Genomic DNA, 27,300 nt, shown 5'->3' on the forward strand with positions numbered 1-27,300 from the left:
TATATGACAATCTCGAAAGAGCAATACTATAGAGATAGTAAGTGGATCAGTAGTTGTCAGGTGTTCTGGAGAGGGCTGAATCGGTGAAGCACAGTTAATTTTTTTTAGGGCAGTGAAACTATTCTGTATGATACTGTAATGGTGGATACATGATACTATGCATTGGTCAAAACCCATAGAACTTTACAGCATGAAGAAGGACTCAAGGTATGCAAATTAAAAAAAATATTTAGGAGGTTGGGAAGCCCAGGATAGAACGTAGAATATGGCAAAAGAATCTGTCTTACAAATGTAATGAAAGAACTTCACTGAAAGAGGTGAGAAAATGGGGTGCTCATCTAACTTTGGATGAGTGGAGTCAGCAAGAATAATGGAAAGAGGAACCGTACCCACAGGGGTAGAGGTTATCAATTCTGAAACCACTATACATGTATACTAGGATTGATTAAGTATATGGATGGCCAATGGTAAGAGAAGTAAGTCTGAAAAGGCTACATACTGTATGATTCCAATTATATGACATTCTATTGAAGTGAGAGGTTACAGGTAAGCAAGAAGAGAAGGCTAGAATGATACATGTGATATAGATTAGAGTTGGAGACATCAGTATAAACTCTCACATTTAGTTTAATATAGATACAGCTGGTTACATATAGAAACATTTATAGATATGTGTACATACACAAATTAGTTATACTTACATATATTTTCTTACTTTGTCTGCCGAGAGGTCCTAGAGGCAATGACATCTCAGTAGCAATGAGCACACCCAATTACCAGGTCTTGGTTTCTAATATCAATACTATTCTCTAATAAAAGGAACTAGGGTTCCTTGGAGAAATAGCTGATTCTAGGATTAGGGCAGGAAATATGCACGATAAGCCTGGAGCATCTTCTAGTGCCAGAAAACAAGGAAGTACTCAAACAAAAAACATAACTCACAATGATGGGGATATGTCAAAGGGTCACAGAAGTTAACTCAAAGAGTTCTTGGGGGCCAAAGCTGAACTATTTGAGCAACAAAATAAAGTAGTACTGGATTATCACCAAAGTATAAAATAAATATTCATGAGTCCATATTGACTAAACAGATAGATAGACAGATAAGGAAGAAAAGACAAATCTCCTGTGGAGAACTCCAAATAATCTGTGTAGATACTGCCTCCTCGAGGAGGTGGAGCTTAACTCTCCACCTCTTAAGTGTGGGCTGTACAAGGTAAGTTCTTTCCCAAGAGTACAGCATGGAAAGGGGGGGAAAAAAGTAATTTCACAGTGGAGAAACCTGACAAACACACTGCCTCAGCCAGGTGACCAACGTGAAGACCAACAGTGAGAAATCATGTTGATTATATGTACCTTTGGTATGATGTGATGACAATGGCACTTTACCTCTGTGGTCTTTCTCCCCTAGACCCATAAGCCCAGTTCTAATCATGAGAGCAGCATCAGACACATCCCAATTGAGGGGATACAAAATACCTGACCAGTACTCCTCAAAACTGTCAAGGTCATCAAAAACAAGGAAAGTCTGAAAAACTGTCACAGCCAAGAGGAGCCTAAGGAGATATGTCAACTAAATGTAATATGGTATCCTGGGTGGGATCCTGGAACAGAAGAAGGACATTAGGTAAAAACTAAGGAAATGTGAATAAGGTATGGACTTTAGTCAGTAACAAAGTATCAATATTGGTTTATTAATTGTGACAAATGTATCATGCTAATATAAGATATTAACAGTTGGGAAAAATGGTTGTGGATTATTTGGAAACTCTTCACAATTTTTCTGTAAATCTAAAACTATTCTAAAATAAAAAGTTAATTTAAAAATTAATTAGGTCAGACTAACCTCAATATTAAACAATCTTACTTTAATACAACTCTAGCCAAATACCTCTTGTGGTCTTTCACCAAATCCTGATAGACAAAAAGAAGAGCCATGGACCAGACATAAGGAAATAGGTTTATTTGATGAAACAACCATAATCAAAGGGCACTGGCTAAAAGACTGAAGGTAAGCAAGAAGATTTCTGTAAGTACCCCATAGGGTAGGTTTTTGGATATGACCTTTTTAATGGTTATTATCAAGAACCTGGATGCCAGGCTTCCCTGGTGGCACAGTGGTTAAGAATCCGCCTGCCAATGCAGGGGACATGGGTTCGAGCCCTGGCCCAGGAAGATCCCACATGCCGCGGAGCCACTAACCCCGTGCGTCACAACTACTGAGCCTGAGCACTAGAGCCCGCGTGCCACAACTACTGAAGCCCACGCTCCGCAATGAGAGAAGCCACCGCAACGAGAAGCCTGTGCACCACAACGAAGAGTAGACCCCGCTCGCCGCAACCAGAGAAAGCCCACACACAGCAACGAAGACCCAACGCAGCCAAAAATAAAAATAAATAAAATGAATTAAAAAAAAAAAAAAAGACCCTGGATGCCAACAGAGTGTATGCTAATAAGATCTGCTTAAACAGGGAAGGACAAAAATCTTGAATTAACAAAACCAAGATTTTAAATGATATTGACAAGTTGCAGAGGCAGAATGGATCTAACAGTGAAATTAAGAAGAAAAAAAAAGACTACTTTGTGTGCCAAAACACAACATATAAAAATGTAAATAATTTAAGAGCAGTTTTTTTTTTTTAATTTTTGTGATTTTAGTAACCTCATTGAGTTGTGAGAGTAAGGCCACCCAAAAAGGTAACGTCATCTTAAGTCACACTAAGATGAAGGGGATGAGAGTACCAATGACTTCAGAGCCTGCCAGATAGCATTTGGGGTACACATAAGTTTTGAGAACTACACATGAGTGAGAACAACAAACAAAATGCACTAAAAGGTCAGGAATCATGACTGTAGATTTAAAATCATGCCACACCAGGACGGCTTTTAGTCTTTAGAATAAAAGAAGACTAAGTGTAGACAGGATGACGATCCTTAAGCATCTCAATTGCTATGGCACGAAAGAGGGATTTGTACTTTGTTAGGTATGGCTTTAGGGGTAGCACTAGATCCAAAGGATGGCAACTCTAAGAATGTAGTTTTTCACAATTTACACAATGAAGATTATCTAATAGCAGGCTATGAACGGACTGAATTACATAGTTACCATTCTCTAGAAGTCTTCAAGCAAAGGCCCATTTATTTATCAGTGATGTTTTAGAAGGGAGTTAAAATTGGGTAAAAAATAAATGTGCATTCAGTGCCTTTCCAATTCTGAGATAACTAAAGAAAAGCAAAAGTAATATGTAAGCCTAAAGATCCTGTGATATTCAATGGACATCTACTTGAATTATGCTGATTTAGTTACTAGAGTTATCTTATTCTAGGATACTAAAACCTTAAGGTGAAACCAGCATTTTTAATTTAGTCCCACACACCGTCAGTCCCTAAATCAAAGAGCATTTCTTGGTTTATCTGGGCTTTAGTAGTTCTACAATTAGTCAATAAAAATTAATTATTTAAAACAAATCAAGATTAAGTGGATCATCTACTGTTCAAATAGTACATCAAACCTTCAAAGGCTTTGCTATAAACAAACTAATGAGCACAGCTTATTACGGTGTACTGATTACTGTCTGAGCTCTAGCTCTTCTCATCAAACTTGCTATAGCCTAGTGTAGGTTAAACCAAGGGGCTGGATATATCATATAAAAAGCTAAAAGTTCCACATGCTGTAGAAGCATCCAATTTGAAAATATAAATCAATTAGCATGTATGTGTAAAATGTTAATTCCCTTCAAGTTTTTTAAAGGAGGAAATAAACATACACTTCTAGTCTATGTGATTACCCACAGACTAACTCCCATCACAGAAGTATTCTAAATAATGGAGGACCAAGTAAAGATTATGGCTGCAGAGTCTCTCAGTCATGTAACATCTCTCTGGTTGCTTCACGAGTGGTACTGAAAGCTGGCTACCTACAATCCATCTGTTATTGTAGAAACTCCTTTTGCCTGCACAGTCCAAATTACTCCAGTAGCTATGCCATGTGAAGACCATGGAATAAAGCAGCACAGAGATAGGCAAAGACATTTGTTAACAGAAACAATGTTAGGCACATTTAAACAAATAAGGAAACTGAGCACATATTCTTTTAAGGTAAATTTTAAATCTCTGCTAAGGTAAAGGTTCCATTTTCCTGCGTTAGCATAATGTGTGAGTTTGGCAAAGACAGTCTTCAGAAACCGACAACAGAAAAAAGGATTTAATTATTTAAGCTAGGTGCAATTTTATTTTATTAGGCTGGGTGCAACGTGGCATAATATAAAAAGGAGAGAAGCTGGGGACCTCACTTCAATTCCTGGCTCTACCTCACATCACTGACAATGTGATGTAGAAATGACAACTAATCTTTCTGAGCCTCCATTTTCTCACCTGTAAAACAGGGACAATAAAGATCCCACTTTTTCCCCAGGATCAGTGTGAAGGCTAAATGAAACCATGCACATAAAAGCACATTTCAAACTGTAAGGAACTATACAATGTAAGTTGATATTATTATTAATATATTATACATCCAATATTTCCAAAGCTGGGAAGACTAAAAAGTATAATTTGGTTAAAAGAATAAAAACATGGTGGTGGTAATATATTGTGGATAAAAAACTAATATGCCAAAGGCAAAACAACCTCTAAGATTCTCAACTTTTAAATGTTGTTGTTGTTCTTCTTATTTTAAATAATGAGGGTCTGAGAACAATGTAGCTAATCTGTGGATATACACAAAGGAAGGGAGGTAATAAAAATAAACTTTTGGTGAAAACTAAGAAACAGATAACACTGCTAAAACTATCCAGAAATGCGGAGAAATGTTAAGAGGGGAGTCAGGTAGGAACAACCAGCTTGAAGAGAAGTTTCGAGATTAGCTGAGAAGCCTTTTGGTAAATATCAAAGTACCAGAAGAGTTAACAAACAATGAACCTACACTCCTTTCTCAGAGCCTTCAGAAATTGCTATCATATAGCAAAATACCTAGAGTTTGCCATCAATCAACAAGAAAACATCAATAAACAATGGAAGAAGCTTATTTACTTCTCTAGTTAAATATCTTGGGAAAACTTGGGGTGAAATCTGGGCACTTTCCTAAATAATCTCAAGAAAAGTACCAAAGACAATAATTGTGCTCTTCTTCGTAGCACATACAATTTTTGAATTCTGAACATTAAGTGTTATACATATTAGTGATTTAGCCATCTAATTCTGATAGGCTACCTGCCAGTTTGAGTTTGACTGGGATCTTTGTTGCCTAAGCTCATACAATAATAACAAAGCAGGATAAAGTAAGTCTGAGAAAAAAGCTGTTTGAGAAAGACTACTAATCTCAGAGACAGAAGATTGGAGAGTTCCCGCATTAATTTCTTATGCTGAGGAAAATCATTTCACTACCCTGTTTCTGCTTCTCCATCTGTCAAATAAGTTAGTTATCAAATATAAGCTAGATTGCCACCTGTCAGGATGTTGCAGAGGGAATTCCTCTGATAAAATAATGTTGAGAAAAAAACTGTTACTCTAAGATTATATAATCCTATAAACACATCTTCCCCCAATAAAAAAAAGGTGAAGGGCCTTAAGCACCTCACATAAAATTTAATTAAATGGTCCTTCTTGGAATATCTTGAGATGAATTATATCAAAACAGTTTTAAGTACTTATTTCTAGTCTAATGATTCTTTTTTTTTCTCTCTGCTCTCTAGAAAATTTACCTTTATCCTTATCCAATGGTTCCTGGGAAAGAATAGTGCACAGTACCGGGTTTTTCCACACCCCAGTCTCTTGAGCTAGAGTAGCTAAAAAATGCAATTCACAGCTGCCATTCTCCATCAGCTTTTCATGAGCTACCTATAAATATTAAATAAACATCCAAAGAATTACAACAGATTTTCAAAAGCAAGCTTATCAGGCTTTAAATATAATACTAAACTTTTGAAAAATAAGACTTTTATCTTAAAATTTTTATGTCACATTACAAAGTGCTGAATCCTTTACTTCTGATTTTTAAAGATGAATCTCAAGGATAAGAATTACATTAATTATAAATTTTAAATAAATAAAATGTATTTCTAGAAATAAGTTCATATTATTTTCTCCCCAAAATCTAAACCAAGAGCAAAGTTATTTCTCAAGGAAGCTATTAGAGTATCCATAGCATGAAAGACCTTACACGTTTTATATCCTCTGTGTTAGTAAAAAATTTTCCAAAAAAACTTCTATCATTAACAAATGACAAATCTGCATCAAGGCCTAAGTGACAACTTGTATACACATATTTCAATAAAAGGGACTTATGAAAAGAAAACAACTAAATGTATGATTTTTCATTTATTCATGATATAGCCTTACAACATCCTATTAAAGCTGACACTGAACCTTGCTTACTTGTTGTTTCCAAGTGTTCATGCAATTAGCATATTCTTCAGGTCACAAAAGACCAACAGTTTTAACTCAATTCAGAAAATGTTTATTGAGAATTTCTATGGGCAAAGTATCAAGGAAGAGAGCAACTAATCCCTGCGTTTATGGGGCTTATCCTCTAGTGGGGTAAAGAGATGCTTAAAAACAGTTAAAACACAGGCAAAATAAAACAAATGCTGTTAAGCAGGTAAAAAATAAGCCTGAGGAAGCTCTGAAATGAAAGCAAAGTGTCATGGAAACTCTTAAAGCTGCACGCTGTATTTGTATAAAAAGTCTATTCCTCAAAACCATAAAAATCTCACTGAACAAGTTCAAGTGCTTTAAGAAATTTTCTCTGAGCAACTGCTGAGAGCTCCATACTGGGATTTAAAGAGTTATTTCCTCCTCATTAAACCATATGAAAAAGTATCAAGTAGTGCTATTGTTTCAAAAAAGAAAGTTGAAAAGTTTACCTTATGTTGACAAACAAAATTAATATGAGGAATTCAGTATTATATTTGTATATAAACTATTTATATAACTAATTCTGTGGTAGAGTGTATCTGAGTGCCAAACAATGAAAAAAAGTTCTGAGATAATCATTTACCTAAAAATAATCACTTGCTGGAAAAAAAACCTGAGACACGTTACTGATATGCTGAAGTACAAATTGCATGATCAAAAAGTTAGCTGCAATGTGACAAACAGGACAAGACACTTTCAACAGTTATTAAGTATCTACTATGTGTAAAACTCTATGTTGAATCTTTTGGAATAAAGATATGAATCCTATCTTCAAGAATTTTGCACTTGATGTAATTTTAATATTTAATATTAAAATAGGAAAGTTGATTTCGCTGCCTAACTATAGTTTATTTCACATGCTTCTAAAGTTTGAGACTAATCCTCTTTTAATATCTCTTCTATGGAAGAACATAAGCCCAAAAGATATTTTAAGAACTCTGGCTAGAGGAATAGAGAGACAACTATACTTTTTGAGACTAGCTGGCAGGAACATTCTTTTTAACTAACCAATTAATCAAAATTTACTTGAAGCTATAAAATATCCAGCACAATCTAGTGCTTAACAAAATTTAACATTCTTGAAATACTCCAAAACAACGAAGTGCTAAACTATGTAGTACTTTTATAAGTAGAATAACAGCCCTAAGTAACAGAGATAAAGCATGTGTTTTCAGATATAGGAGAAAAAGTATGGCCTATGGGGCAAAGAATCTTGGTTCAAATAACTACTCTGATATTAGCTATACAAGTTTGGGCAGATAAGTATTTTAGAGTTGAGCCTCAGTTTCCTCACCTTTAAAATGGGAAAAATATACCTACCCCCACAAAGTCTACATAAGGATTAAATGAGATATGTTAAATTCTTATAAAGCATATTGCAATTTTCAACAATTAGTTAAACTGTTTCTAAATACAAATGAGGGCATTTTCTTTTGTGTTCCCTTACTGCTCTGGCAAAGTTCTAATTATCTGATCTTAAAGAACAGTGCAATATTCAACCAATCTACTTAAATGTACATATTCATTTAGCAAACATCTATTGAGCACTGACTATATGCAAGACATTAATGTTAATAAGAACAGCAATTAATGTTTGTCATTACTTAAATCATTTAAAGTTTAACCAAATAATTTATTAAGAATAAAGAAAATCACCATAAAATATACCTATATTAAATCTAGTAGGTAAATATTCTCACCTGCACCAGTGTCTGAAATTGTTCCCACTGTTTATCAGATAACTCAACAGGCAGACACAGTAAAAGTTCAACACAGCTTCTAAAACACAAAAAGTTGGTAAGGATACAAATAATTACTAAAATTCAAAGTAAAATAAGATGAATAATTCTAATATCATCAGTATACTGTCCATAACTAATCTATTTAAAATTAAACTATCATAAGATCTGAGACACAGAGTTAAAAACAAAAAAGCTAAATCTAATTTTTTATTTACTCAAAGGTCTACTCACAATGCCAAGCGTTCCAGAACCAATGCTACATTTTCACATTCAGAGGTAAGATAAGGTCGGGCTTTAACATAACTTTGGATAGCCACTGTGTATACCTCCAATAAAGGTAAAGGATCTTCTGAAGTTTTCCATTTCTCTGCATATTCAAGGAGTGTCTGTTTGGAAGTAAATAAAAATACATATTGATTAATCAACTGTTTTTCTTTCCTCCCTAAGAAATTTTGAAAAATAACTTTTATTTATAAAAACAAAAAGTAGTTTATACTGATTAAAACATTGAAAGTAATAAAGCCGTAATCTTATTTCCAGCAGCTCTTTGTAGGAGACAAGGTTAGTGTTAATTCATCCAACAATAGCATGTTTTCATGAAGTCTGGTGTTAAATAGTGAAAGCATTATCTCCTCTCTTTTCAAGTCAAAATCCACCCTTTCACCCACAAATTTCTAAGATTTAAAAGTTATTTTAAAAAGAAGACACCTGGGCAAGTAATACTTGACCAGGCATGCAGTGAAGAATTTCAAATATTTATGTGTTCTATTTTTCATGCAAGGAACATAAAATTCAACACTTAACAATAAATTAACCACATACGGTCAGAAAAGACATGTAATTTTTTCAGTTAATAAAAAATAATACTACATAGTATATTACTGGTTTTTATGACGAGCTTTATCATTAAAAATATCATCTAAAGATGTTCAACACACATAAAATCACTATTAAAGAATGATTATAAGGTCAAGAAATTTTTGTAATAAAGTGTTTGTTTTTTTGGGTTTTTAAAAATTTGTTTATTTATTTTCATTTTTGGCTGCGTTGGGTCTTCGTTGCTGTGCGCGGGCTTTCTCTAGTTGTGGCGAGCGGGGGCTACTCTTTGTTGCTGTGCACGGGCTTCCCACTGCAGTGGCTTCTCTTGTTGCCGAGCACGGGCTCTAGGTGTGCGGGCTTCAGTAGCTGTGGCGCACGGGCTTCAGTAGTTGTGGCTTGCGGGCTCAGTAGTTGTGGCTCGCGGGCTCTAGAGCACAGGCTCAGTAGTTGTGGCGCACAGGCTTAGCTGCTCCGCGACATGTGGGATCTTCCCAGACCAGGCCTGGAACCCGTGTCCCCTGCATTGGCAAGCGGATTCTTAACCACTGCACCACCAGGGAAGCCCCTAAAGTCCTTGTTTTTTACAATAAAAAACTCTTCATCAAGAAAAACAAAATGCTGTTTATCCTACAGAATGAAGAGATAGAAGAAACTGGCAACAGTAGTTAGACACCTATGCGTTCTACAACTACTAACATTGTGAGTTACTAAAAACTATCTAAAAGGTTCTACTATTATGCTAAATGAAGTAGAACTCTAATTAAATGTTTTCAGAATATAGAAGACTGCCACAATTAGTCTTTCTCACTCTTCAAGGTTTAAGACTCATCAACATGTGGCAAATTCAGGTGTTATTTCCTAGAAAAGAGGTATCTTGAAGGAAAACTCCGTAAGGCCTTGCTTGTATCCTCTGGCATACAGAAGCAGCTTTCTACAAATGTGCAGGTAGGAAAGTAGGAAGGGAGGAAGGTAGGAAGGTAGGAATGAAGGAATTATATTCTACTATCAGACACTCAAAAGAAAACACTTATTACCTTCTTCTCTCTACAACCCTCTAACTACTAGTAGTAGTAAGTGATCAAAGAGAATATGGAAGAAAAGAAGGATAGAAAAGGTAATCTGGTAAATTAAAGAGCAACATAGTAACAACTTACTCACTGAGTAGTCATATATTCACAAACCCTGACTCTCTCCAAGTTGGATTGAAGGCCCAGTACTTGCAACTGGCATCTGAAGTAAGGGCAGTCTTGTGGGACTGAGCCCTTTTAACCTGTGGAGTCTGAGCTAACTGAACTGTGGGACACCTATTTGGTTGTTGGAGACTTTGAGAAGTGGTCCTGGAAAAAACACCATGTGTTTGGTGTCAGCAGTACAAATATCTCTCAACAGGACTTAAAGAAAAATCTAAACAAAACCTACCAACTGAAGGGGAAAATCTGCATTCTGGAATTGTTTTGGGATTATCCCTCTACTTCTAGGAATAAAACTGGTGATATGATGGAGGATGACCTCACTCACATCTTCAAGGTTTTTGGAATTAACACCAACTATGCATACAGTTCTTACTTTAGCTAGCACCTGTCTTTCTACATAAAATCATTAAATATTATTTTCCTTTTCCTGGAAAAAGAAGTTTAGGTGTCTGGGGAATTTCATGCCTGGCCAATGTACCCAATTTCACGTGGGTTCGACTGAAAGCTTAGGTTTCCCCTATTAGTACTCTTGCAGTAATGAATCAATTTCCCATAATAGTTTTAATTTTTCCTGAAAAAGAAAATATATTGTAGTGATTTCCAAAAAGCTTTGAAATTATAAGCTTCTTCCTTTCTTGTCTCCCAACACCCCCCAAAAAAACCCTAAATGTTTTAGATACCTCTTATATACTATTGCAGATCCTCTAGGACTCACTTGTCTCATTTCACCTCTATGCAAACCCTCATGCAGGCATAACCTAGCAGCTTCATCTCCTGTCATTCTGCAAGCCCTTTGCTACCTGCCGCAGGGCTTCCATGTGACCACTGCTCTGGGGTCCACTCAGTGCCCAGACCCACACATGTGCAACCGGGAAGAATAGAGGAGTTAATAAACTCAAGTGTAGGGGAGTTAGTGCCCTTTGGGGAAAGACTTTGATCAATCCAAGATGAGAACCAGTAGATAAATTCTTCCTCTTCCTTTCCCACCCTCCCACCCCCGAACCCTAGGGGTGATCCTGAAATGCAGTTCATATAGCTTCTAAGAGGTTCAGTCTGATAGATTTAACAGGTGGCCAGCTTGATGATGCATTGTCATATTGGCTGACATATTCCTTCTTTGCTTTATTTCCCTATTCCCTCATTCCTGCTCATTGTGATTGGATTTCTTATTAAAATAATATTACATGAAAAAAAATCATATATATCTACATGTATGTACATATATCTACATTTTACCCAAGCTCTACATTTCTTGATATGTCTAGCTCTGCAAAGGGTACTTATACATTACTTCTTTCCTTTATATAATTGAGTTCTACTGTCCTCAGGTGAAAAAGTTTTTTTGTTTTTTCTACTAAATTTATTTATTTATTTAATTTTGGCTGCACTGGGTCTTCGTTGCTGCACACAGGCTTTCTCTAGTTATGGTGAGCAGGCGCTACTCTTCGTTGTGGTGTGCAGGCTTCTAATTGAGGTGGCTTCTCTTCTTGTGGAGCATGGGCTCTAGGCATGTGGGCTTCAGTAGTTGTGGTGCAAGGGCTCAGTAGTTGTGGCTCGCGGGCTTAGTTGCTCCGCGGCATGTGGGATCTTCCCGGACCAGGGCTCAAACCTGTATCCCCTGCACTGGAAGGTGGATTCTTAACCACTGAGCCACCAGGGAAGTCCGAAAATGTTTTTAAACTTACCTTTAATTATAATCAAAGATGATTTCTTTTGGGTATAACAGAGTCTGAATTGATGAGAAAAATAATTGACAAGTTGCAGAATGTGAGAACCATAAAGCACCTTAAAAATGATATACTTTCACCTCATTTTATAGATGAGGAAAGAGGAGGAGAAAGCAGATTCTGGTGAAAAGCACACCTTTTAGGTGGCTTTTTAATGGTCTGGGAATAATGTAACTAGGGAAAGGGTAGAAGAAAGGGATCACAGCAGATTATAAGAGATGGTAGAAAAAGAAAACTAATGACACGCTCATACTGACTACATATAGGAGAATAAGCTTAAAAGTTGGGTTAAGTATCTATTTTTATAAAGGTATGAGTTGATATTCATAACCAGTAAGTGTATTGATAGTAGAGCTTCCCTTGTTTCTCAAGACACTAAGATTAGTAGAACCATTGTGAAACTGGAAGCATTCCTAACATGACTAGTTAATAAATTATGCTTTCTTCAACTAAAAAAGTTACTTATTTATATCTACTACCTTAATCTATACAAAGGCTTTCAGGCAGGAATTCCAGAACAATCAGACTCATATTTTTTACACAGAATCAGAACAGACCTTAAAGATCACTTAATTCTGTTTTACGAGGTCCAGGGACCTGCAATTCGAATATTAACTGAACTGGTAATCAGCAAAGCCAGGCAGCCTCCTCACTCTCTGTGAAACACTCTGTCCACTACAAATACTCTTTGTGGTAATGTCACAACTATAAATCTGTAGATTACTTTATTACTTCAATTATTCCTCATAGCTCTATGAGGTTATGTACTATTTATCTAGTTTGCCAGCCACAGTAGAATTAAATAACTTGACCTCTTTATTGGTTAAGCTTATTTCAGCTGAAAGTAAGAAAATCCAACTCAAAGCAGCAGAAACAGTAAGAAAGGTTTCCCATATAATAAGAGATTAAGAGGAAGAGCAAGTTCTGGGATTGGTTAGTTTAGCGGCTCAACAACGTCCTCAAGGACCACCCCTGCCTTCACTCTGCCTTCCTCAGGTGGTGCCCCACCCAGTCCCCAGGTCTCAGCAATAACCAGAGAAAAGATGAGACTACCACTTCATGTACATCTTTTCAAGCAACAAAGAAACCCTTCCCGGAAACCATAAACCCAATTTCTATCAGTAAATTTCTCCTCAGGTCCCAACGGCCAGAATTTCATCAGACACCTATGTCAAAAATCACACAGCCATAAAGGAACTCCATGGTTGCCCACTCTCCAAGGTTTCTCCGAAGCACAAAGCCATGCTGAAGAAGGAAAATGTGTGAATAAAATCAGGGTTCTATTAGGAAGGTGGGGGAGGGGCCTAAGCCTCACACTTTGGTTGCCTCTTCAATGGTTTTCACTCCCACATGTGTTCAAGAATGAGTAAGTTAATGTGTGTGTGTGTGGGGGGGGGGTGTTTTTATATTTAAATACACATACACAAATGAACAAAAATAAAAGTCGTTGTGATCTGGTTTGGAGAGGGATATGCGAGGGGATGGTATAGAGGATAAGATATAGGAAAAGAAACCTATAAGTCTTCCTATGAGGCACCAGATTGCTTCCATTAATGAGTAAACTGTAAACTAAGTATAGTAAGAAAAGTTAAAACTGTGTTCTATAAAGAATGATTAATGGAACTAAGGACGGGGTGCTTAATCTGGACAATAAATAACATTTACTGAATATTTACTATATGCTAGGCACTGTTCTGCAAGCTTTACAATACCTATTAGCAATTAGATAAATTACAGTAATATGCTTATATTAAAATGGACAAAGGCATAAAATAGTTAAAGTAACAAATAAGCCCCAAGAGCACAGAACTAGAGGCAGAGAGGAGATTCAAACCTTAATAGTCTGACTTCAGAGCCTGAGTTCTTAAATACTATGCTCTACATTTCTAGAGAAATAAAACTTTGATTCACAGCCAAATTAACAAATCTGAAGACTTGTCACATAAAACAAGAGTTAGTCTTACTCTATGTGCTCTCACAGGACAAACCAGCACCACTAAGTTAAAGTTTTAAGGAGATAACATTTCTGCTTCCTATGAGACTGCATCAAGCAATTACAGTTAACCAAAAATTGAACAGGTTGGCCTCCATCACTGAAGTTACTCAAGCAGGCGCAAAATGGCTCTGAGTTCAGAATGCAGTAAAGCAGTCATATTTGGGAGACACATTCCATCCCACCAGAAGAGACTACACTAGTGGGGGTGGCTCAGAGAGGTTTTGCTTGGTGGGCATATTGTTTAAAATTATTTTAATTAGTTTCTAACACTTAAAAATCATAAGTTTACACAGAACTTGTATTTCTGACTTTTTTTTTAATTTGGAAAACTTGGGTCCGTATTCCGGCACTGAAATAACTGGCGGGAGCTGAGGCACGGGCTCTCTGTGTGCGGGAAGCCTTCCCTAGCTGCCTCCCTCTTTAAGGGGCCTATTGTATTCCTGCGAGTTATCTGTCATCACCACCTTTCCTATAGTGTGTATTACGATCAGAGAAAGAAATACAAGCAAAAGAAAGGTTAAAAGATCATATTCCAGCAGGATCTCTACAACAGTGTTTCTCAACCTCTTTTTCATTTTCATCCGCTCCTCAGGAAACTTCTGACTTTTTTCCCTAACTGTCCCCCACCCCCAATGAAATTTTAATACCACAGATGTACTGTCTATGTTTATGGGTCACAAGCTATTGTAATATCTAAGATTCTTTTTGCTCCTTAAGAACCAATTTTCACCCCCTTGGGAACAAAAATGCACGTTTAATATTCTGGCTGTTAAGCTGATTTCTCATTATCTAAATCAGCAGAGACTAGGACATATATACTCTAGGGAGGAAGACAGTATAGATTAACTTCCAGAAGCTTCCTTTAGTTCCTCTAAGGATTATTAGGAGAGAAAACGAAAGAAGAATAAAAGGGGAATAAAACCACAGGGGTGTTAAATTTAATAAGCATGAGGATTAAATGACATTATTGCCCTACATAAAGGTAAGACTGGAGTGTTTGATATGTTTATACTGTTACACTCATGGTCCAATTCCAATTTATAGCTATGATTCTCTAGACTGGAAGTTCTCAAAAGTTTTGATCTCATGACCCTTTCTTAAAAATTACTGAGACTCCCAAAGCGTTTGTTTATGGGGATTATAACTATTGATTTTCACCATGTGAGAATTAGAAATGAAAACTGAGATGTTTAATTATATACTTATAAATGAATTTAAAATAACAACAAACCCATCACATGTTACTATAAACAGGGTATTTTTAATGAAAAAAATTGTTTTCAAAAAAATTAGTGAGAAGAGTGGCGTTTTTTACATTTTTCAAATCTCTTCAATGTTTGGCTTAATAGAAAAGAGCAGGATTCTCATATCCCTGCATTTAATCTGCTGCAACATCACAGATCATGTAACCTCCAGAAAAACTCCACTGTACAGGAATGAAAGAAGGCGAATAACAGAGTTTTGACTTTTTTGTACCCACTGAGCCTTTGGTGAGTGATACTCTTTTATAATTTCAAAGTTACTAAAATTTATTTTAAGGTTTTGCGTAAAAATGGTGGATTGGACACATACATTTTGCACCTTGTTCTCTCCAAACCTCACTAAACCAACAGTAATTTTTTTTTTTTTAAACTGGCATAAACCCACAAGGACTAAGAAAATAGGAACAGAGGAAAGAGAAACAAAATTTTAAACACTGGAAAGCATATGGAAGATTGGCACTCTATGGAAAATGACTCCAAAGTAGGCTTTAGGTAAAGACCTAATTCTGAAGAATCACGGAAGGGCTCAAGAACTGGGAGCACGAGGTGCCTCTGGAAATGGGGGCAAAGGTGAGACTGAGAATGAGAGGACTGGCTGAAAGTCTATTTAAGCAGTTGGCCTCTCTTATTTCTGCATCCCTCTCCACAGCTAGGTGACCAAAGCTGGGCACTACTCCTCTCTATCCCCAGCAGTTTATTCTGGAGAGAAGTATAGAAAAAAAGGTGTCTGCACAGAGATAAGGGGAGCATTAAGTCAACTTTACATACTGACTATAGAGACAGCTTCCTTTCTCATGTCCTTTTCCCTCCAAAATTGCCAGAACCTCCTTAGCTGAGTCCTTCTCAGGAAATTCAAAAGAAAAGACCCAAAGATTCTGACACCAGGCCTTCCCCCATGAAAAGAAAACAGCTAGGTCCCCCTATAGTGAAGACCACAACAAATCCCACTCATGAGCTTGGAGCTCTCAATCAGTTTTTCAGTGGTATACCTTTAAATATGGACAGCCAAGGACCACTCAGGAGGTTGAAACAAATTAGTTAAAAAAAAAAAAAAAAGAAAGAAAGAAACTTGGAGCAAGCAGAGACTATACAGGGAGAAGACAAAATTCCAAGAAACTATCATTAGTATTCTAGAGGGGGTGTGTGAGTGTGAGAGAGAGTCTATTAGACCTATGAAAAAAAATACCATATTATAAAAGAATATTTATTTTAAAAAGATTCAAATTAAAAATATAATAGCAGAAATGAAAACCTCAGTTAAAGAGGTGAAAGATAAACTGAGGAAATTTCCCCAGAAAGTAGAGTAAAAGGGAAGGAAAGAAAAGATAAGAAACTTTGGAGAATAGTGCTAGAGGTCTCAAAATCAACAAGATGAATTCCAGGAAGTTAGAGAAATGGACGGGAACAAATCAAAGAACTAATTCAAGTTAATTTCCTAGAATCTAAGGACACGAATTTTAGAATTGAAACACCCACTAAGTGCCCAACACAATTACTCAAACTAGACCTATACCAAGGTACTATTTCATAAAATTTCAGAGCTCAAGGACAAAGAGAGGATCAAAACAAGCTTGGGGGGGGGACCAGGGAGCAGACTTCTCAACAGCAACACTGGAGCCAAAGGAAAATGAAGCACTGCATTAAAAACTGAGGGGCGATTATTTCCATCCAACTATCGTAAGTATTAAGACAGAAAAGTCATTTTCAGACATGCAAGTTCTCAAAAATTTCAACTTCTAGGCATATTTTTTCAGGATGCTACTGAAGAGGGAATTTCACCAAAATGAGGGAATAAACCAGGGAAGGAGTGAAAATGATATCTAGGAAAAAGGGAATCTAACACAAGAGACAGGAAATGAAGAAAGATTCCAAGAAGACAGCTGTGCAATGGGCCTGAAAAATAACTACAGCATATCAGATGGTTCTAGGACAAATTTATTCAAGATGAAATTGACAAGACTACCTAATGTGCCTGAATAAGCTGAGAGGAGATTTATACAACTGAGGGAGAGTTTGGATTGAATTAGTGATATATACATAGAATATTCAGCTAAGGAAATAAGATAATTTAAGTACATTAACCTGCACTCAGCAATTAAAGAATGCACATTCTTTAAAAACACAAAACACTTACAAAAACTGACCATAAACTAGGTCACATAGTCACAAAAAATAACAAAGAATTAATATCATAAATTTCACATTCTTTGAACATGATGCAATAAAGTCAGAAACTATTAACAAAATACCCTTACAAAGAAAACTACAAATTTAAAAATTTTTAAGCATATTTTAAAAAAATTTTTATTTTATATTGGAGTATAGTTGATTAACAATGTTGTGTTAGTTTCAGGTGTAGAGCAAAGTGATTCAGTTATACATATACATGTACCTATTCTTTTTCAAATTCTTTTCCCATTTAGGTTATTACAGAATATTGAGCAGAGTTCCCTGTGCCATACAGTAGGTCCTTGTTGGTTATCTATTTTAAATATAGTAGTGTGGATTTGTATGGAAACACAAAAGACCCCGAATAGCCAAAGCAATCTTGAGAACGAAACATGGAGCTGGAGGAATCAGGCTCCCTGACTTCAGACTATACCACAAAGCTACAGTAATCAAGACAGTATGGTACTGGCACAAAAACAGAAATATAGATCAATGGAACAGGATAGAAAGCCCAGAGATAAACCCACGTGCATATGGTCACCTTATCTTTGATAAAGGAGGCAATAATACACAGTGGAGAAAAGACAGCCTCTTCAGTAAGTGGTGCTGGGAAAACTGGACAGCTACATGTAAAAGAAGGAAATTAGAACACTCCCTAACACCATACACAAAAATAAACTCAAAATGGATTAAACACCTAAATGTAAGGCCAGACACTATCAAACTCTTAGAGGAAAACATAGGCAGAACACTCTATGACATAAATCATAGCAAGATCCTTTTTGACCCACCTCCTAGAGAAATGGAAATAAAAACAAAAATCAACAAATGGGACCTAATGAAACGCAAAAGCTTTTGCACAGCAAAGGAAACCATAAACAAGACCAAAAGACAACCCTCAGAATACGAGAAAATACTTGCAAATGAAGCAACTGACAAAGGATTAATCTCCAAGATTTACAAGCACCTTATGCAGCTCAATATCAAAAAAACAAACAACCGAATCCAAAAATGGGCAGAAGACCTAAATAGACATTTCTCCAAAGAAGATATACAGATTGCCAACAAACACATGAAAGAATGCTCAACATCATTAATCATTAGAGAAATGCAAATCAAAACTACAATGAGATATCATCTCACACCGGTCAGAATGGCCATCATCAAAAAAATCTAGAAACAATAAATGCTGGCGAGGGTGTGGAGAAAAGGGAACCCTCTTGCACTGTTGGTGGGAATGTAAATTGATACAGCCACTATGGAGAACAGTATGGAAGTTCCTTAAAAAACTAAAAATAGAACTACCATAGGACCCAGCAATCCCACTACTGGGCATATACCCTGAGAAAACCATAATTCAAAAAGAGTCATGTACCAAAATGTTCAATGCAGCTTTACTTACAATAGCCAGGACATGGAAGCAACCTAAGTGTCCATCAACAGATGAATGGATAAAGAAGATGTGGCACATATATACAATGGAATATTACTCAGCCATAGAAAGAAACAAAACTGAGTTATTTGTAGTGAGGTGGTTGGAGTTAGAGTCTGTCATACAGAGTGAAGTAAGTCAGAAAGAGAAAAACAAATACAGTATGCTAACACATATATATGGAATCTAAGAAAAAAAAAAAAAAAGGTCATGAAGAACCTAGGAGCAAGACGGGAATAAAGACACAGACCTGCTAGAGGATGGACTTGAGGATATGGGGAGGGGGAAGGGTAAGCTGTGACAAAGTGAGAGAGTGGCATGGACATATATACACTACCAAACGTAAAATAGCTAGCTAGTGGGAAGCAGCCGCATAGCACAGGGAGATCAGCTCGGTGCTTTGTGACCACCTAGAGGGTTGGGATAGGAAGGGTGGGAGGGAGGGAGACGCAAGAGGGAAGAGATATGGGAACATATGTATATGTATAACTGATTCACTTTGTTATAAAGCAGAAACTAACACACCATTGTAAAGCAATTATACTCCAATAAAGATGTTTAAAAAAAATATATATATATATATATATAGTAGTGTGGGACTTCCCTGGTGGCACAGTGGTTAAGAATCCGCCTGCCAACGCAGGAGACACGGGTTTGATCCCTGGTCCGGGAAGATCCCACATGCTGCAGAGCAACTAAGCCCGTGCGCCACAACTACTGAGCCTGCGTGCCACAACTACTGAAGCCTGTGTGCCTAGAGCCCGTGCTCCGCAACAAAGACAAGCCACTGCAATGACAAGCCCACGCACCAAAACGAAGAGTAGTCCCCACTTGCTGCAACTAGAGAAAGCACGTGTGCAAGCAACGAAGACCCAACGCAGCCAAAAGTTAATTAATTAATTAATTAATTAATTAATACATACACACAGTAGTGTGTACATGTCAATCCCAAACTCCCAATCTATCCCTCTCCCCCCTTAAGTCTATTTCTAAATCACGGGTGGAAGAAATCATAATAGAAATCGGGGAATACTTAGACTTGAACTATTGCAAAAGCACATCAAAATTTGTAGGACACAGCTAGAACAATCTTAAGAGGAAAATTTATAGATGCAAATGTTTATACTGTTATGCTATAGCTTTGAAAAAAACATGCAAATTTGTTCCAACACAGTATGAGCAAAACATTAATTTCCCATTTGCCTATGTGTGATTTTTTTGGTGAGAAACATTAGGTGAAAGCAGAAAACTATGCCCAGCTGAACTAAACTTGCAGGAAAATACAAAATGCACACAGCTCAAAAACATGTTATCAGCTACATCAGTTCACCAGGTGTGTGATGAGCCACACCCATCCACACGTGGTTTTACAACCTTCTGTCCAATTTCAGAGAACTCTCCTTCCACCACCTCACAATAACTCACAAACTGCATCCCTTCTGACACCCACTCCTACAAAGAAAGTACAAGTCTTTTCCAAGGTAAAGCACCACATTTATTTTAATAGTTATGTACATCTTAACCACTAAAGGGGTATAAAATTGTACTACAGTTTTTATAAGGTTCTGTGTGTGACACTGATGAAGTTTTCGAGTGTTGTGCCTCTAACCCCATTTTCCCCATAAGCCTTGTGATTTTTGTTGTGCAATTTTGCATAGCAAGGTTTTTTGCTAGGGATACTTATGCTGTGATAAAGCAAAACTGGCTGCATTAGAAAAAGACAAAATGAAAAAGTCATAGAGAATATTACTGGGACAAACAGAGAAATCTGAACATATATTGTAATTAGATAATATTATTGTGTCAATGTTAAAATTTCCTGAGTGTGATGCCTGTATTTTTGGACTTAAGAGATAAATACAAGTCCAATTTTTGGACTGAGGCAATGTCATGATGCCTAGCTCTAAAGGATTCACAGAGAAAAAGAGCATTAAAGCATGAGACAAAGCAAATATAGCAAAATGTTAACACCGGTGAATCTTGTAAAAGGTACATGAGTATTCAGTGTACTATTCTTATACTTTTTCTATAATAAAAAGTTTGGAAGAGCAAAATATTGGGGATGGCAAGTGTGGTAGACTGAATTCCTCACCCCTCCTTGTATCCACGCCGTTTTTCACATGACTTTGGAATACTTCTCATAGTGGTAGAGAATATTTTCCTACCCCATGTGACTTGTTTTGACCAAAAGAATGTGTCAGAAGTGATGGTAGGTCATCTATGAGTTTAAGAATCTTGCTCCTTCGTATGCTTCTACCATCAAAAGGAGAAGATATGTCCAGATTAGCCTGCTGTTCCCAGGAAGATGAGAAGATGCCATCCCTGTTGCTCTAGTTGAGGCCAGCCTATACCAGGCAACATCCAGCCAACCTTAAACCTGTGTATGACTGCAGCCAACACCAGCAGATTGCCTAGCCAACCATGCCCTGACTTCAGATGAATGAGCAATACATACTTGCTATTAGATGTCACTAGGGTTTTGTGGTTGTTACACAGAATTTTGTGAAAACAGCTGAGTTAAGTAGCTAACTTAAGTTAGACAAAGAGAATAAATTCAAAGAGAGTTTAAAAATTTTAAAGTAGTAAAAACAAGAGCAGATATATTTATATATGAAATAGAAAATGAAGATACAACAGAGAGGATCAACAAAACCAAACACTGGTCATTTGAAAGACCTAAAAAAAAAAAACCAAAAACCTTTGGCAAAAATAATCAAAAAAAAAAGAGAAGGCACAAATAAATAGAATTAGGAATGAGAAAGGGACCAAAACTACAGAATACAGATTTTTAAAAAATCTTAAGATAATACATTGAATAACCTTATTCCTTATTTGAAATAGCTTTAAAATCTTTAACTGTTTACTTGTTTTTTAATGAAACAGCTTAAAAATCTGAATGAAATGGGTAGAAATTGTTACTAAAACTATCTCAAGAACAGAAAAAGTCCTTTACCCACTAAAGAAACTGAAACCAATTAAAAAAAAAGAGAGAATCAAGTTGGTTTTCTACAGGAAAATCCATTAAACGATCTTTGAGGAAACAGACAGACAGACAGTATTATAGAAACTTCTGGAAGAAAGGAAGGGAAAAAGGGAGGGAGGGAAACTTCCCCCAATTCATTGTTTGAGGCTACTATAAACTTAAAAACTGGGTAAATGTGATATGAGAAAGGAAAAATCACAGGCCAATCTCTCTTAATAAACAGATTTTAAAATCCCCAATATTACCAAACCAAATACGGCAATAAACTTTAAAAAAATTTTTAAATATTTTGAAACAATCACAAAGTTACAGAAAGTTGGAAATACAGTATAGAGAAAATTTTTTGCTGAACCATTTGGGAGTTAGTTGCCAACCTGGTGCTCTACTGCCTTCAAATATTTTAATGTGTATTTCCTACAAACAAAGACCTCCTACATGATCAGAGAGTATGACCACGAGAATCAAGAAAAAAATACTGGTACATATGCTACTACCATTTAATCCTCAGACACCACTCAAGTGTGCCAATTATCCCAATGATGTCTTTCACAAAAAAGGATACAGTTCAGAACCATGCCTTGCATTTAGTTGTCATGTCCCTTCGGTCTCCAAGTCCTAAGTGAAACTTTAAAGACTCATTTAGGACCCTTACAATGTCAAAGATTACAGGCCAGTTATTTTGTAGAATAACCCTCAATTTAGGTTTGGTGTTTTCTCATAATTATATCCATGTTATGCATTTTGGCAGGAATACCACAGGAGCAATGATGATTTCTGCTCACTGTATGCTATCAAGCAGTACATGATTTCAATTTGTCCCATTATGGATGATGTTCATTTTGATCATTTGATTAAGTCAGGGCCTGCCCTCCTCACTCCGCTTGGGCTCAGCATGCTGGAACTGGCTGTCTCTCCAGGTAGTTCCCCCTTCTCCCTCTGCTTAGGCGCTGACATCCTCTGCCAGGCTGCCCCTCTGTGGAAATGTCCCCCTTCTGAAGCCCCACACCAGGCTGCTCTCCCCTCCCCCACCCCACGGGCAACCTACTCATCTCACTTGGGCTCTAAATCCCCACATGCAGCCACCCCTGCCAACTCCCTGTGGAGCCCTCCTCACCCTAATTGAGCTCTGGCTCCTGCACCACAGAGCTGCTACTCATCCAACCTGGGCTTTGACCCTCACTCTGGGCCTATGCAACACTCCTGCTCCCACCACAGACACCTACTTTGTCCCCTCTACATAAGGAGTCAAGGACTGAATTATTCAGGAAGGGAAGAGGAAGGGCTGCAATGTATTTTTTTAAATGTATTTTGGACCCAGAAGGATTTATCTTGGCAATATGAAGACAGTAAAAAGATTTCTCTAATTTTAAACTAATTTATCATAGTAACAGATTTAAAGGGGAAGCTATATGATTACCTCAATAATTACTAAAAAAAGGACATGATCAAAATAAAAACCCATTCAACGTAAAGAAAAAAAACAAAACCTTTTTTTAAATTTATTTATTTATTTATTTATATTTATTTTTGGCTGTGTTGGGTCTTCGTTTCTGTGTGAGGGCTTTCTCCAGTTGTGGCGAGCGGGGGCCACTCTTCATCGTGGTGCGCGGGCCTCTCACAGTTGCGGCCTCTCCCGTTGCGGAGCACAGGCTCCAGACGCAGAGGCTCAGTAGTTGTGGCTCACGGGCCTAGTTGCTCTGCGGCATGTGGGATCTTCCCAGACCAAGGCTCGAACCCGTGTCCCCTGCGTTGGCAGGCAGACTCTCAACCACTGCGCCACCAGGGAAGCCCAAAACAAAACCTTTTTGCAACAATGAATAGAAGGAAAGCTCCTTAACTTGATGAAATGTATTCAGTAAAACCCACGGCAAACCTCATACTTAATGGTGAAAAGTTAAAAGCATTTCCCTTTAAAGTCAGAAACAAAACAAAAACATCTGCTATCACTGCTTCTACTCAACACTATAGGCCTAATCAGCACAATGAGAAAAAGAAATGAACACAATAAAGGCTGCAAAGGAAAAATAAAAATGTCATTACTGCAGAAAATGCATACATAAGTCCAAGAGAATTCAAATTAGTTGCAAGATATAATCAGGATATAAATCAATTCTATTCACAAGCAAGTAGAAAATATAACTGTTAAAAAGATACCACTCACAATAACTAAACCCATGAGGTACCTAAGAATAAATCTAACGAAATATATATAAAATCTTCAGAAAAAAATTATGAAATTTCACTTAAAGACATAAAAGAAGGCCTGTATTAATGGAGATACTGCATTCATGGATGTTAGAAGACAAATTTTTAAAATGGCAATATGACCCAAATTTGATATATAAAGTCAAAGCAATGCCAAAGAAATTCCCCATAAGGATTTTTCATATAACCTGACAAGTTGACTCTAAAATTCACACAAAAAGCCAAACCAATTTTGAAAGAGCCAGGTGGGAGTACATACCCTCATCAGATAGCAAGACTTAAAGAGATGGAAATTAAAAGAGCATGATATTGGTACAGGCATAGATGACAGAAAAGAATTAGAGAGAGCTTTAAAACAAAGCTAAGTATATATGGGAACTTGGGTATATAATAGATGTGCCGTTAGTAACTAGTGAGAAAAGTACAGACCATTTCATAAATAATGCTTAAACAACCAGCTCTTCAGGAGAAAAAAACTACAACTATTCCCAGCATACAACAAAATTATATTCCATATGGATTAAATATCTAAATATCTAAATGTGAAAAGCAATACTTTAAAACTTTAAGTACACAGGAGGAGAAGATCTCAAGATCTTGAGAATATTTCAAGGGACAATGAAGGATTTCTTAAACAAAACACACAACCATAAAGGAAGACACTGACAACCAAAGCTACATTAGAACTTAATATCTGGTTCACCAAAACCCCACATAAAACCAAATGAGGGGCTTCCCTGGTGGCACAGTGGTTGAGAATCTGCCTGCCAACGCAGGGGACACGGGTTCGACCCCTGGTCTGGGAAGATCCCACATGCCACGGAGCAACTGGGCCTGTGAGCCACAACGGCTGAGCCTGCGCGTCTGGAGCCTGTGCTCCGCAGCAAGAGAGGCCGCGATCGTGAGAGGCCCGCGCACCGCGATGAAGAGTGGCCCCCGCTCGCCGCAACTAGAGAAAGCCCTCGCACAGAAACGAAGACCCAACACAGCCAAAAATAAATAAATAAATTTATATTAAAAAAAAAAACCAAATGAAAAGCTATAAACTGGGAAGAAGTATTTGCAACCCATATTCCCAGGAATACATTTTAACATGTCCATAATAAAAGTTTCCTCTGACTAGAATTGGTGAAGGAGGTTACTCCCAACTACCAAGCTAGTCAGAAGCCTGACTTCAAAGAACTGATGTTCATCTGCATCACTTGCACCTCCCAAGTCTGCCTCAGCATCTCAGGTTTGAGCTTGTCCCTTACTGTACTTTCTTCTGGGGCTGCTGCTTTTGTATCATCTTTCTCCTGAACAGTGAGAATTCAATGAGTCTCTCTCATTTGTGATGAAATCCAATATTATTTCATAATCTTACTTCCACATTATTCCAGATACTTTGTTTCCCCCATACCTTAGTCTTTTGTCCTTGGCAAATGGCCCACTGTTGTAGTTATTTCAGTGGCACTGCAGCATTTTCAAAGAAAATCAATTATGAATTTGACATAATTTGCACTCTCATACACTCATTCTAGGATGTGAAGTAATCATTCAGAAACTGAGCTTCTGATAGCTTAAAATCCTAAATAATCTCCGATATGGATGCTATAATTCTCCAGAATTTCTCAGAATCCAAGGCCTACTTTCTTTGCAGCATTTTGGTGGCATGAACATCATGACCCCAACATTTTCTCTTCCCTACCTTGACGTGGTGTGGCCCATTAATTTCTCTAGTTCTTATAATATATCCTTTGCTATAAACAACTTTTACAAAAGCAACCAAATGAGTTCCTTAGTGTAGACCAGGGGTCCCCAACCCCTGGGTACCCCTGGTACAGTTCCGTGGCCTGTTAGGAACTGGGCCACACAGCAGGAGGTGAGTGGCAGGTGAGCGAGCAAAGGTTCATCTGCCGCTCCCCATCGCTCGCATTACCGCCTGAACCACCACCTAACCACCGCCCCCCCCAACACCCCCCCCATCCATAGAAAAACTGTCTTCCATGAAACCGGTCCCTGGTGCCAAAAAGGTTGGGGAGTGCTCGTGTAGAGGGTCTCAATCTTGGACTAATATGAACATGTTTGACACTAACCTGTTCACAATGCCCACAGGTGATTCTAATTTCCTAAGAAACCTGATGTAATAGAGATGAAAAGTAACAATGTCTAGTACATTGTAACCTAGAGAGGAAGTGTTTTTAGATCCCATCCATTGAACTAATTCTCATAACACTATGTAACTGTTTCTGCATACAGGACACCCTAAAAATGACAATTTTTTTTTAAAAAAATTTATTTATTTTTGGCTCTGTTGGGTCTTCGTTTCTGTGCGAGGGCTTTCTCTAGTTGCGGCAAGTGGGGGCCACTCTTCATCGCGGTGCTCGGGCCTCTCACTATCGCGGCCTCTCTTACTGCGGAGCACAGGCTCCAGACGCGCAGGCTCAGTAGTTGTGGCTCACGGGCCTAGTTGCTCCGCGGCATGTGGGATCTTCCCAGACCAGGGCTCGAACCCGTGTTCCCTGCATTGGCAGGCAGACTCTCAAACACTACGCCACCAAGGAAGCCCCCCAAAAATGACAATTTTGACTTCAGTTTAGTCTCCACAATATTTCTAACTTTGTACGTATACTCTAAGAACCATGACAGCATGTGTCTGGATGACCTGTACCTTTATATTGTGACTCCAAGAGTGAAGCAGTCATAGTGAAGGTAAACACGTGGTTCAAGTCTAGAGTGATAATTTTATTCCAACATACAGCTGAATATCACATGGGAGGTCCAAAATCCTAGAGAGGAAAACCTCCACAAAGACTGTAACCTTAATATCTCCAGGGACCCACACACACAGTATATATACATAATCATACTCAAATAAGCATAGTCAAAATCCCAGAAATAATAACAGCATGAGTCTCAATCTCAACTTGCTAGGGTTCAGCAGAAAAGGGTACCATAGTCTACTGGGTATGTCTCTCTATCGTGGGCCAACTGCCACAAATACGACATTCCTACTGATATGGACTAAATATGTGTGTGCCCCTCAAAATTCATATGTTGAAATAATAACCCCCAGGTGATGGTATTAGAAGATGGAGCCTTTGAGAAGTGATTAGGTCATGAGGGCAGAGTCCTCATAAATGGAATTAGTGCCCTTACAGAAGAGGTCCAAGAAAGCTCCCTTGCCTCTTCCATCATGTGAGACATGGTGAAATGGTGCTGTCTATGAACCAGAAAGTGGGCTCTCAACAGACCAGATTCTGCTAGTGCCTTGATCTTGGACTCGCCAACCTCCAGAACTGTGAGAAATGAATTTCTATTGTTTATAAGCCATACAGTTTATGTTATTTATGTTATAGCAGCTCAAACGAACAAATAC

General features: G+C 37.5%; 1 protein-coding gene across 3 annotated transcripts in view; it reads right to left on the reverse strand.

The window, feature by feature from the left end:
- The window catches only part of ZNF292 (zinc finger protein 292), a 93,247-nt gene that overhangs the window by 34,431 nt on the left and 31,516 nt on the right, over window positions 1-27,300 (reverse strand). Inside the window, exons 4-6 of one of the 3 annotated variants that reach the window (XM_007195922.2) lie at window positions 8,388-8,542; window positions 8,115-8,193; window positions 5,703-5,838 (exon numbers count right to left, since the gene is read on the reverse strand). In XM_007195922.2, coding sequence (XP_007195984.2) covers window positions 5,703-5,838; window positions 8,115-8,193; window positions 8,388-8,542 — 370 coding nt within the window. Of the gene's footprint in view, window positions 1-5,702; window positions 5,839-8,114; window positions 8,194-8,387; window positions 8,543-27,300 lie in introns of those variants that run through there. The other 2 variants (XM_057527677.1, XM_057527678.1) reach the window with 2 other exon arrangements.

The sequence above is a fragment of the Balaenoptera acutorostrata genome, chromosome 14, assembly GCF_949987535.1.
Source record: "Balaenoptera acutorostrata chromosome 14, mBalAcu1.1, whole genome shotgun sequence".
Classification (NCBI taxonomy): domain Eukaryota; kingdom Metazoa; phylum Chordata; class Mammalia; order Artiodactyla; family Balaenopteridae; genus Balaenoptera; species Balaenoptera acutorostrata.